This window comes from Aplidium turbinatum, chromosome 15 (genome assembly GCF_918807975.1).
Source record: "Aplidium turbinatum chromosome 15, kaAplTurb1.1, whole genome shotgun sequence".
In the NCBI taxonomy this organism is placed as follows: domain Eukaryota; kingdom Metazoa; phylum Chordata; class Ascidiacea; order Aplousobranchia; family Polyclinidae; genus Aplidium; species Aplidium turbinatum.
In genome coordinates, this window is record NC_137486.1 from 11,206,065 (window position 1) to 11,219,155 (window position 13,091).

At 35.9% G+C, this 13,091-nt stretch overlaps 1 protein-coding gene across 1 annotated transcript; it reads right to left on the reverse strand.

The window, feature by feature from the left end:
* Positions 1 to 1,341: 1,341 nt before the first annotated feature.
* LOC145784479 (glucosamine 6-phosphate N-acetyltransferase-like) lies at positions 1,342 to 8,946 on the reverse strand. Its single transcript, XM_082596304.1, has 5 exons — positions 8,698 to 8,946; positions 6,110 to 6,172; positions 3,318 to 3,457; positions 2,242 to 2,303; positions 1,342 to 1,895 (listed from the first exon to the last, which is right to left on the reverse strand). The coding sequence occupies exons 1-5, from the start codon at positions 8,852 to 8,854 to the stop codon at positions 1,748 to 1,750; spliced, it is 570 nt and encodes a 189-aa protein (XP_082452430.1). The 5' UTR covers positions 8,855 to 8,946; the 3' UTR covers positions 1,342 to 1,747.
* Between the last annotated feature and the right edge of the window lie 4,145 nt (positions 8,947 to 13,091).

The following is a 13,091-nucleotide window of genomic DNA, read 5'->3' on the forward strand; positions in this document are numbered from 1 at the left end:
TATATTAGTTGTTTTTGTCATCAAATTACCTAGCCTAACTATATTTTTAGAAGTAGTGCTGCCAGACTTTTTATTTTTGTACTAAAAATCGTATCATCAAAACTACTTTAATTGATTGAACAAAGTTTATTTGAACAGAAGTAGTATGTTTTGTGTTTTATTACATTTAATTATAATTTATCTATTGTTATGTAGTTTTTTCTGAATCCGCATGGTCACCCTGAGCCGGTTTCCTGCGATGTTTATTTTTCTGAGTCTTTTATGACATCACAACTGAATATTTAAGTGGCGTTGTTTATTATTTGTGGTGTGTAAAACAATATTTGTTACTCCTACTTACTATGCCAAAGTGCAGAAGCATCGGGCAATGCACAAGCAAGGTATCTTTAAAGATGAATTCAGTTGTTCTATCTTGATTAGCCTACTTTGGTAAGAAATTCTAGCTAGCTGGTGATCAGTGGCGTAGCCAGGGGGGGGGGGGGGGGGGCGGGTATCGCAAAGAGCGAGTTTTGCCATTACCAAACATTCAAATATCTCAGCCAGGAATTTGCAACAAGAAAACATAGAGACTTGTAGCTTTACTTCCGAAACATGCCGAAGAAAACATGATTTTATCCTTTTGCTATGCCACCGGACAACACCCTTTCACAGGAATATTCATAACCACATTTTTGTTGAAAATACTCTCAGAATGCACCAAATTCAAAGTAATTTTTCAAAATTTTCTGGGGGAGGCCCCCCAGACCCCCCACTGCTGGGTGTCGCCATAAGCGGAACACGACGTCAACCCCCTCCCTTTCAAAATTACTGGCTACGCCACTGCTGCTGATCCTGTTATGTTAGTTTTTCAGTGTTATCACGCACCGCATACATTATATTTGGGCAATTTCTATAAAAGCGTGCACATTTGGGCAAATTTACGTTCTGCCCCCCCAAAATAGTTTGGTCTCGTACGGCTATGCTTGTAACATTGATCTGCTTGTGCCCGCTTATTAAAAAGTTTTCTGTAGCTTCGAGAAGTTTTTTTTTTTGAAACTTTAATTTCAATGTGAACCATTTTTCTAATTTTTTCGTAGATGAATAATAATAGGACTAGACTTAATTTGTTTCCTGCGCCTAGGCGTCAGCTACAGAACTTGGCTGATTGCTTTGACATTGCTTGTTATTTTCAAAGTTTCCTTTCTCTTTACTCAAACGGCAGTGGACGTAGGCTAATTTGCAGCGTTAAAGTGAACGAAAGCTCATGTAAACGGAACCATGTGCTCGCCTCCAAATTAACTTCATTTAGAAGTCGTGATAAACCGAAAAGGCCTAGGCATTCAGATCATCCAAACCAAAAGCTTCAGCTATTCAAAGCTTGTAATTGCACTAAACCAGTATGTTTAAACAAAATATTTTAAAGAAATAAATGATGAACGACCAACGGTTCGTTGAGAAACAAAATATCAAAAAAATCGTAGCTTCTCTGGATGATTGATAATAATCTTACCAGTAAAATAAAGGGTTTTATCGTTAACTTATTTGGCACAACGTCAGGCTGTTATCGTTATGTAGCCTATATACTATAGGCCACAGCATTCTCAAGAGTCACTATCAATAATAAAATGTAACTTCAGAAAACCAAAACATGAACCAGCCTACAAAGCACCGAAATACATGATTACAATATGAATACATTGGTTAGACATCACAAAAATTGATTGCTTACGAAATGACCTACAAAATCGACAATAAGCTGCATGTTTCATCATTCTCGAAAGCGTAACTGCATAAACTTTTCAGGGTCTTGTTTGTATCCAAACATCTCGTAAAAATTTAAATCTTCCACGGTGCATTCTAACGAAATCTTGTAGCAGGTTAACTTCTGTCCGAGCTTGTTAACAAGTCCGAGCAGGCTGGAAAGAAAAAAATAAGTTATTCCATGATAACTAGCATCAAACGTGTTGACTTTTATAGATAGACTTACGAAACGACAATGGAGTAGAGGTAAAGCAAGCTTTGGAAATGTGGCATGGCGGTTAGATTCACTGCCTCGCCGTTTATTTCAAACCATTCCAATGATTTTTAAGTAAATTTAACTGGGCATCATTTTATTCAACCAGCCATTGAGACCCCAACATAAATAAAAAGCAACATATGAACGTGCTGTCAGATTGAAACAGTAAAAACAGCAAAGTAATTTACATAACTTTACTTTAATTCAGCATTGCTAAATACTATTCGGTTAATGGCAATATTTACATTTTGTTGAATTGTCTGTTCCTGTATTCAGAGTCAACTATAAGCTCTTCCACACGGCCACGCTGCAAAAAGACGATTTTAAATACATAGCAGATCAGTAGCATACTGAAATCAGAGATAAGTTGCATTTGAAACCTCCAGTTAGGCGATAGCAGGGCACTTGTCTGAATAAGTGAGTTGCAATAAAAAATATGATCCACGCAGCTCGGTGATATGTACAATCTTCACAAGTTAGACGCAGTCATTCATGATTTGGAAATAGCAACAACAAAACATGTTGTTATGTTGCGTAAAGAAGTTCTATGCCCATGGTAACACACAGCAGTTTTTTTCTAACTTATGACTGACCGCGTCAACTTGTGAAGGTTGTAGTGTAGCCTACATATCAGTATTAAAAATCTTTAGCACCGTGGCTACTACTGTACTCGTATTATGATAAGAATAGATTCAGCCACAGACATATTACCAGAAGAGGAATACCAGTTAAGAATAGATTCAGTGTAAGAGTTTCTAGAAAAGTTGCTTGTATAGGAAATGTAGACATACTGGTGTTGTTTCAATAGTCAATACAATTTAAAAATATATGAATTTTGCAGTGATGTTACTTTACATGAGCAAATTCTTCTAGCCAACTTGTTAATTCAGAAAAATTTCTAGAAATGTAAAGTGTCGAACTTTCTAAAAGCAAGTTCAGCAACATAGGTTGCACAATGCTTGGCTAAAAGATTACTTTGGAACAAATGATCAACTGTGATAAACATGTGAAACATTCAATACAGATTACAGAAGAGGACACAAACGAGGACATTTTCGAGGACACAGAAACCTGCCACCTGGCCTATATACATATTGATTGCGACAGTTGTATACAATTCAGACAATCAAAAATCACCAACTTTCCAAGCAAGTACCTATCAATAATGTACTGGCCAATGGCCATACTACATTTAATCATGAGTTTGAAAGAAGATTGGTACCTATTTCTTTTAAACAATATGTTAAAGTTAAATCATATCTTTCTTAAGTAATTTTATGTAAAAACAAATCCATAATACATTTGAAAGTAACATGCTTACCAAGGCACAAGAATGGATAAACTTTTGTTCAATTTCAAGGGTAGCAGTTGCAACAATTTTACCTTTGCTCTTGTTAGATAATGTGTCTTCAACCACAATTGTGTAATAACTACCATCAGATTTCATTGAGTTGAATCGTTCTAAATTACCAAGCAAAATTATTTCTACTGTACTTTTTATACCCGACATCAAGGTGCAAATCTTATGGTTTAGATACACGGACAGTGATTAGCCTACAGATGTACCGATATATTGTGATTTTTGAAGTATTGGAGTCGGTATCGATTGAATTTGACTGCTATTGAAGTACAGTATTAATGAAAACACATTTGCAACAATTTTTTTACAGTTAGCAAAGATATACATTTTTTGAAGCAGGCTAATAACAAACGTCACACTAATGCAAAAAAATAACAACCTGTTTAAATTTTGATACGTCACACTCCCGTGACCAGTGTTGTCTCTATGGTGCGTCTCTGCGCAAATGCGCAGCAACATCAGGCCATTTGCGCAGTGTAAATTGATTTCTGTGCACTTGCAATGCTCCAAATTTAAAGGAAAGCTTTTAAGTCTAACTTCTACAGAATGTATCTGTGATCTGTTGAATTATACTCAAGTACCGTATTTTACGGACCATAAGGCGCACTTTAAATTCTTTTTTTTCCTCATAAATTGATCGTGCGCCTTATGGTCCGGTGCACCTTATGTATGGATCAAGTGCGGTAGTGCTTTATTGCCTACACTCAAAACCAGTACCGATACTACTATTATATATGGTCCGGTGCGCCTTATGGTCCGGTGCGCCTTATAGTCCGGTGCGCCTTATGTATGAACAAAAAACTAATCAAAGCAATTTATTGACAGTGCGCCTTATAGTCCGGTGCGCCTTATGGTCCGTAAAATACGGTATTACAATCAAGAAAATGAAATATCTTCTGACAGGCATCTTCTTCTAGCCGATCGAAATCGATTTTTAGCTATTTATGATTGAACTGACTCGTGTGAGAATAAATTCCTTTGCATTACTCAAGTACAATTAGGCTAAAGTGTGCGTCTCAAACAAAAACATTATCAGTCAAAACACAATCAAAATAGGTTGAAAATTTGTGACGACAGTAAAATGAAATAGTGTGTGGTCACCGGGAAAGCGAAGAACTACTACAATGAAGTTTGTAATTTGTTGTGCTTTTTGATACTACAATGTAAGATTCTGTACTTTTAACATTTCACTAAATTCATAATTCACTTGACACTTTCCAAACGACTACAAATACTCACTGAAAATTTTCTTAGAAAGAAAACTGCCCATGACTCCTTGCGCGCACATTTTGGCATTTGTCATTTGCAGTGATTCTTGCACTCACACACGTTTAGTTTCAGAAGTTTTGTGTTGCTCAATTCTTTAAAAATTTTGAAGGAGACTCCATCTCTCCAAAATATATCAGCTGTTTTTTTATACTCACAATGCATAAAACTTGTAAAAGTTTTTTGTCCATATGACGTCATGAAATTGTATCTCAAATCGGCGTAATGACGTAACACAATCTCAACATTTTATGAAATAATCAACAAATTTAACCACCATATGTGGTTTGGTATGGGGAAAATACGTTTTAACTTTGAAGTTCAGTGGAATAAAGTATCCATTAATTCTATGTGTGATATATATACATAGTCAATTCCCATATCAAGCATAAGTCGATAAAATTTTTTAGCTTTACAGATCAGATTTTTACTGGAGACCAGTAAAAAATATGGTTGGAGTGCGTTTATCTTCGAAGTGTCTTGATTTGAGGCTAGAGGCTCATTGGTACCGGTACCAAATTATCCTTTCAACGGCCCTGCTCATTATTGAATATTTTTTGTTGAAAGGACTTGCTTTAAATTTTATATCTTATTCTCAATTATGATAGCCTATTTAGAGCGTTTATAGAGTTAGTTAATTTAGAAAGTTAGTTATGCAAACCAAATGTTTATTATTTTTTCAGAAACCCCAATTATGATGTCTGTTTCTTTCCAGTCCCCATTCATGGTGGCATTTTGTTACTAGATACTAGCGACAGATACATTTTATTACTAGATATTATGACAGAACAATGCAGTTGAGATTGGATTGATTGAATCTTATAAGAAACACGCAATATATACAAAGAATACACTGTGGTTTCGACAACTTCTCAGGCCGTAAAATAATCCCCGGGTCTGGTCCAAAAGTATCTCCCAAACCTCTGACATTGCTACTGGTTTTATGCAAAAAAGATCAAACTTAGCATTTGGTCTAACCCCTTGCAAATGTCAAAACTGTTTCTTTTTGCAACACCAAAGTATCAACAAAATATCAAAATGGGCACTGGCCTAAAAAAGTGATATCGGCATCGGTTAAAATATTGGTATCGGTACATCTCTAGAATAAATTAGTCTACCATAAATCAAAAACAAACTGAAAAGTATTTCATATTAAAAACAACAACAACATAATCACTGTTTACTAATCAATCTTTGGATGGCAGTATACTGATTTCTGTTTGCGAGTTAAGCGGTGGGTATGATACACAATACACATTGATACACAACGTACCAGTATATATCTACACAGTAGCAGCTATTTAGCTGCCCATGTCCAAATACCACTAGTCTGGTGCTTCTTACCTTTCCAAACTTAATGGGGATTTAAACTTTCAAATACAAAAAATGCAAATAGTTGTTAACACAAAATAATTATACATATATACTGCTGTAGGGCGGTAGGCTACTGCACAAAACATCTGCAATATGCTAAGCGATAAACATACCAATATAATCATCTTTAGACACTGTGCCAAGTTTGGTGAGTTGAGCTAAAACATCTGTAAAACCTAAAATGTATTGCACAAATGATTAAATTGTGTCTAATGATTAACCAAGTTTTTCAAACAAGTATGTATATATATATAATATGATATAATTTATCTAGCCTAATGACAAAAAATTAGTTAAAATACTCTGTATGCAATGTAATTTAAAAATAAAAATATATAACTGAACACTGAGCAGTTTGCAATCACAACAAACCAACTAAACAAACAATTCCGGATTGAACTGCATTTGCCACTAGCTGTAGCTGTTCCAGCAAAAAAATCAACAGAAAACCTTATCAAGTACAAAGAACGACTAAGTATGTAACCAACAGTTATATCTATGAGCACTGGCGCCGACTTACGGGGTTACGGGGTGGCCATGCCACCCCGTAACCGCTGTGGCGGGGTGGCAGCCACCCCGTTTAGGTTACATTACTTACTGCAAATAAAATGTAATTTGAACGGACGTTTAAATCTTTTTTTGAAATTGGTTTTCGCTTCAAGTCAACGTAAAGCAAGAAGTGAACCAATACAGTATTGCGAAGAAAATGATTGTTTTGTCACAAGCATGATACTCGCGTAACATCAAGCAAGCTACGTGAAGATTACGCAACACGTGGCTACGAGTTTTTTCCTTGTTGTTGTTGCGATCGTTTTATTTGTTACTTGTCATAAGTCATTGTTACATTTGTTAGGTTTACAATGGGATTTATTAAGCAATAAAATTCGATCTTTCAATAGAATACGATTGCCTCTTTCAAAAATCTTTTTTGAATTTTTTTAAACTGCTCATAATATCGCTATAAATTATGCCAGCTGTACAATACTTGGAAATAAAATTATCTCGATGATTGATAGCTCCACCCCCTAAATGAATATCTATTTTCAAATTTCATTAAAAAAAATGCAATTTTCTTAACTTTTTGAGTTTTCTTTAAAAAGTGCACTTAGGAAAGTAGCAGTTTTAACGTTCTGCAAATTTACACGTTTACATGATTCTATTCGAGGAAAGCTACACCCCCTGCCAATTCCCAATAATAAAAGCAACCTTTTTCAATTACTCAAGATTTTGCATTTTGAACTATTTTCCGATTTCAATTGGAGTGTACTGTCATCTACTTTATGCTTTAATTTCTACTTTGTTATCTACTTCATGCAGTAATATTGCGTGTCAATGCGTGACAAACTGTGAGGCGGGAATTTATTGGTCTGACATAGGAGTTGCTTGTTACATCATAGAAAAAATTACGAAAAGTCGTCCAGTAAAAGTTTCGCCGACATTCCAGTTTTATTCAGCTTAGCCTATAGATGCCACCAAAAAGCGTTCAAAATTGCAGCCCCCCATTGAGTCATTTTTTGTTGCGTCTACTCAGGATTTCAGCCAGCATGAAAGTGACCAAACGCCTGAACGAAACGAAAGTGTGCCACTGCCAAAAGGCGTTAGCACGATCAGGGAGGTGGAAGAACCGAGCACGCGCAGAATAATCGCTGTTGAAGGGAGAAGCTATCAAAAATCGTGGGAGAGCGAATTCCCGTGGCTAGAATACGATAGATGCAAAGATAGAGCATTCTTTCCGATTTGCAACTATGTCGCAACTGCTTGATCTATTTGCAAGCAATGAAACAATTTCATTAATGCTTCAAACGTGGTCTGCATTGTGAAAATATACTTATCGTTGCCTTCCACCACCTGCGAGGCGGAGCGATCGTTTAATGTTCTCAGGCGCATAAAAACCTACTTGCGATCTACCATGACGCAACAGCGATTGAACCACGTCCTAATTTTTAATGTTTATCAAGCTGAAGCTTCACGGTTACAACTTGACCAGTTGACTAACAGTTGGATTGACAGAGCTGCTGTTCGCAAAAATACTTTTGCCAAATGTTAAGTGTCAGAGCAGCAACGTAACAATCAAATTCACGACATACCTCCTGTGCTTTGTTTTAAAGTTGCTTTGTAAATTATCGAGCTACAAATCAGGTGTGAAAAGCCAATGGAATCTACGAAACACGCTTAGTAAAAATCAAACAAAAACATGCAGTTTGAAAGTTTTGAGGTTGCCATATTGTGCTATCCGCCACCCCGTGCAAAAATAAAAGTCGGCGCCTATGTCTATGAGACTGATCAGATTATTAAACCATTACCAGTAACCACTATATAACCAGTTCATACACATTAAGCAGAATGTCACATAAATAACAAGATAAATTGATCATTATTCTTCCATAATAAAACGATAAAGGCGAGTCCCATACTTGATGCAAGCATCGGAGGGAAGAGAAAATACGGTTCTCATTATACTAAGCTTTATGTTCGGCACTAACGAGAGTAGGGTGGCCAGTTCCTTTCTCTCAGCCAACTTTCCTCCACCAACCATGCCCAGTGCCCACCCAGGGTAGAGGTGAGCGGTGTTTATCAACAACCAGCATACGCCGGAAGTTGAACCATAATTGCATGATTGGAAAGCAAGCACCTTATCCTCTGCGACATGCCACCGCATTCAGTGATATAAAATTAAAAAATTATACATATCTTAGAATACCTTTATCAAAATCAGCACTTGACAAAGGTCGCACAATGATTCCTTGTTCTGGATTGGTTGGTTTAAAGTTACTTTCAAATTTTATTCCAAATTCTGACAAGTCTATATTTTCTAAAAGTTTTGCATCCCAGGCGTATGTTTCACCAGGTTCACACATTATAAAACAATATTAACTTACTAAACTATTCTTGAAAACTTTAGCCAGGAGTTATATCAAGACAAGCAAACAAAAATAAACTGTAAAATCAAAAGTCTAAAAGTAATTTGCATATTTACATAACAATTTAAAAGCAAACAAGGCTAGAGCTATTTTAAAAAGCGTCACAACCAGTGGTGCACGGTGATCATTTTCTTCATGTTTACATTCTTTATATTATATATATATAAAGTTATAAACACATGCTTGATTGGCACAGTGACTTTTACATCATATCACATCAATTTAATAAGGTGTTATGACTGTGCCATATTTTTAATTGATTGTCCTGCCTTGGTATCATGCACATTATTATGTCTGCGTTTTGTCACTTCTATGTTTTTATAGACTTCTGCTTTGTTTTTCATTGTGATGGTCGGAAATAAAAACAAACTGAACTGACATGATACAGCTATTAAGCAAACTGCAAACCTAGTATGTGTGTGTTTAAAGCAAGGCAACCCATCTTTTAATAAAACCCAGCCCACCTGGGTTTTATTTTTAAAAAAAAAGGTTTTTGTGGACAAAAACAGGCTTTTTGGGAAAAAAAAAACTGTGTTTTAAGGGCAAAAAAGGGGGGGTTATTACATAAAAATAGCCAAAAAACAATCTTTTGCAGAGGAACTTATTTATTGGTTTAATTAAGAATATGTTGACCAATATTTATGCAATCATGTAAAAAAATCATGCTCCTAGTCAGTGAGATGTTGGATGCTAAGCCTGCTCAATGTAACACAAATTTGATTAGTTTCAATATTAGCTGCAACAAAACTAATGCTAGAAAAAAATACAATCCCAAAAGTAAACACCCAAAAAATGATCACGGTAGGGGTAGGCCACTAGTCACAACCTATAATCACTGACAGAAGTTCAGCCACTGCCTCATTAAACTAAGTGCAACACTGACTAGCTTGAAAATCAATCTCTTTTGCAACGATTCAGCAGGGGTTGAATACTTTCCATCCTGTCTTTAATCAATGCAAAAAAGGACTGAGTGGCAGGTTAGACTAATTGCACAATGTTGTTTTGTTTACGTTTAGGCTAAGTGTTTACAGGTTAGGCTAATTGCACAATGTTCTTTTATTTCAGATTGCCACTTGCCGATTTAAAATCGATTCCAACCAAACTTTTGCATGTTTTTTTTTATACATTATTTTCTTATATTTACAAATCCACTGGACAGCAGAGGTGTACGGGTCCAAGACTTAAATTGAATCTTGATCCGATCCTGTTTTTGCTTTTTGAGATTTGAATCCAGTCCAGTAATTTCTAGATATCTCAAATGCGGATCCAAAATAGATCCATGAAGTAACTTTATGTTTGAAATTTTATTACAAACTATTCCACCACATCACAGATTCACACCTTTAATAAAAGTAGCCTACTTTACAAAATACTGAAAATAGAATACTTTACAAAGTTGTATTTAAATAAATAATTGAGACAAACGTTTTGTATATCTTAAGTAATATATAAAACTTCCATTTCCTTGGTCACTAAAAAGTTTATATTTTAACTATTTTAGATTTTATGCGTTGGCTTATAATCTTAATTATACTACAGTATAGTGTGGCCCTAGAACAAATGCAGAATCTTAATGCGGCCCTTGAGATAAAAAAGTTTGCTCACCCCTGGATTATACACTGCAAAAGTGGCACTGTAAGTAGCCTACAGTAGTAAAAATGGGCCTCCCTCAAGAGTTAAAAAATCCTCGCTTCTTCTTTACAATGTTATTTGGGGGGAAAGTTCTCCACTGTCGTTGCTGCGAACACTCCATTTCACTTAAAACGATGCACTGTACATAGTATTTTGTATGTTTAATATGTAAATAATATGTAATATGTTTAATATGTAATAATAAGCCGTATGTTCATTGTTTATTCTTAAATGCTCGTGTTGTTGATTTTTCTTTTTTATATTGGTTGTAAGGTTCAGTCGTCCCCGCATGGTTTCATCAACTGGCACACCTCCAGTTGCTTTAGGTATGTGGAGCCAACTGGTTCTTCCAACTAATTCATCTACTTTAAACTGTTACCACCAGCTACAAATAACGTATCCTTAACTCCAATAAATGAAAACTGTGATGATGCTGTTCAAGAACAAAGTCCTGTTACGAACTCTTCGACACTGGGACAAAACTTAAATACTGATCAGCGTACCGGTACCGTTGACCTGCCAGAAGCAGCGATCCAGGAAGTAGAACCCAGACGTTCTGCCAGAGAAAGGAGACCACCTAACAGATATGGTGAATGGACTGTTTAATAAACTGCATATTTTAACATGCATGCGGACATTTTAAAATTGGGACTGTTAATGTGTGAAAATTCTTAAGCACGAAACGTTCACAAACGCTATGGTAACAACTTTATCAAGAGAATTCTTGTGTATGCTCTGTTGTTAATTAAATGATTATTTAATTTAGTAATCGATTAATTTATGTTCAAACTGCATCTGTTCTCACAAAATTTGGCAGGGTAGAATGTGGTAAAATTGTGACTTATTTAACTCGTGTTATGGAGCACTGCGCTGCTTGTAGGTTTGCCTTAATCAGTGCTCCGCGTTTGTGCCTTCAGCGCTTTACCTTCCTTTCTTAGTTCTACAACGGTAGCGTTCTATTGTGTATTTGTCAGTCCTTGTAACTGCTAGTTTTAGCTAGCTTGACTTAATTCTTGAGCGGCTGCCAGATTAGTTTGTAAGTTATTTAGTTTTGTATTATTATATATATCTTTCTTATTTCAGAACTGTGTTATGGATGTGTCAATTCTAAGTTTATTAAAGCCTAATTAATGCATGTTATTCTTGAGCTTGTTGTGGTCAGTTCACACGTTTTAAACTTTTGTAGTTTTGCCACCTTTTCCTTTTGTTCCCGTTCACTATTTGTAACTTTATCATTACTGTTGTTTTCCGACAAAGAAAAATAAATTGAATTGAATAAAGTCGCCTGACTTCTCCATTGTCGGAGCCAGGCAGTGTTGCCAGATTTTTTGAAAAAAAAGAGCCCAAAAATGCGCCAAAGCGATTTAAAAGTAGCCCAATTTGCTGTCGCGACGTCGACGATCGAGCGACAAAGGCGCAAGCTTTCTAGGGAGGTTTTGGGGCATGCCCCCAAGAGTCATGGACAAAGCAACTTCTTTGTCCATCATGCTGATTGTGTAGATACAAAATGCATACACTGTTACAAGATACAAGAAGTAGAATGTTCAATATTGAATCAAGCATTGTTCAATAGAAAAAAAACTTAGACAGGACAATGCTGTACAGACTTCCTACAAATTCCTATTTGCAAATTCAAGATACAAATGGTTCCATAGTAGATGCTAACGCATAGCATAAGCCCGTCAACTCAGATGAACTACTAAGAACCAAGACCCGACAAAATTCTATCATCAACTGCTGAAGCTTCATTTTCATAAAATAGAGCTGTCATACTTCAGCACTGATGACCGGAGATCAAACAGCATTTTTCCAATTGTTGTAGCAGAGTTGTGATCCTCAAAATCGCTGACAAAAGTTGAAGTCCCATACGATTTCGCAGTTTGGTTTTGATTGCAGAACTCTCGAAAAGGCTCGCTCAACCAATGCATTGCTGATTGGTATATATTGTTAGTGCCAATTGAGCAACTTCTCTAAATTTATACTCCCCTGCACTGCAGCATTTCTAAACTCGTACACCTTGGTACAAAAAGTAGCCTACAACAATCTATCATTGTTTTTTCATCATACAAGGAAGACCAGTTTACATTCAGTAAATTTCTCCACTGACATTCAATTTTTTCAACTTTAATTTATAGCTTAGATACCAATAAAAGCTTCAAAAATGATGGCACTAAAGTACTAAACCAAGATCATAACTATAATTTCCGATATTTGATACAAGTGCAATTTCGCTTTCGCCACTCAGTCCTTCCGTTTTCCAGGATGAAAATGAATACAGCATTAATGAACAACAGTCAAAGCTGTTCATGGTCAGCGGTAAAATCAATCCTCGTGCCGAATCAAAAAAATAACGTCATTTTTACCGTAATAAACCGAAACTTTACCAACATTTTCAAAGGTTTTTCGGATTCTACCAATTATTCAATTCTGCCAACTCAAAATTCCCTGCTAAACAACTTAAAATTCTGCCAAATTTAAGCGCCATATCGCGCCAAATAAGAGACTGAAAGTAGCCCAAAAAAGCGCAAGTCGCAAACCAACA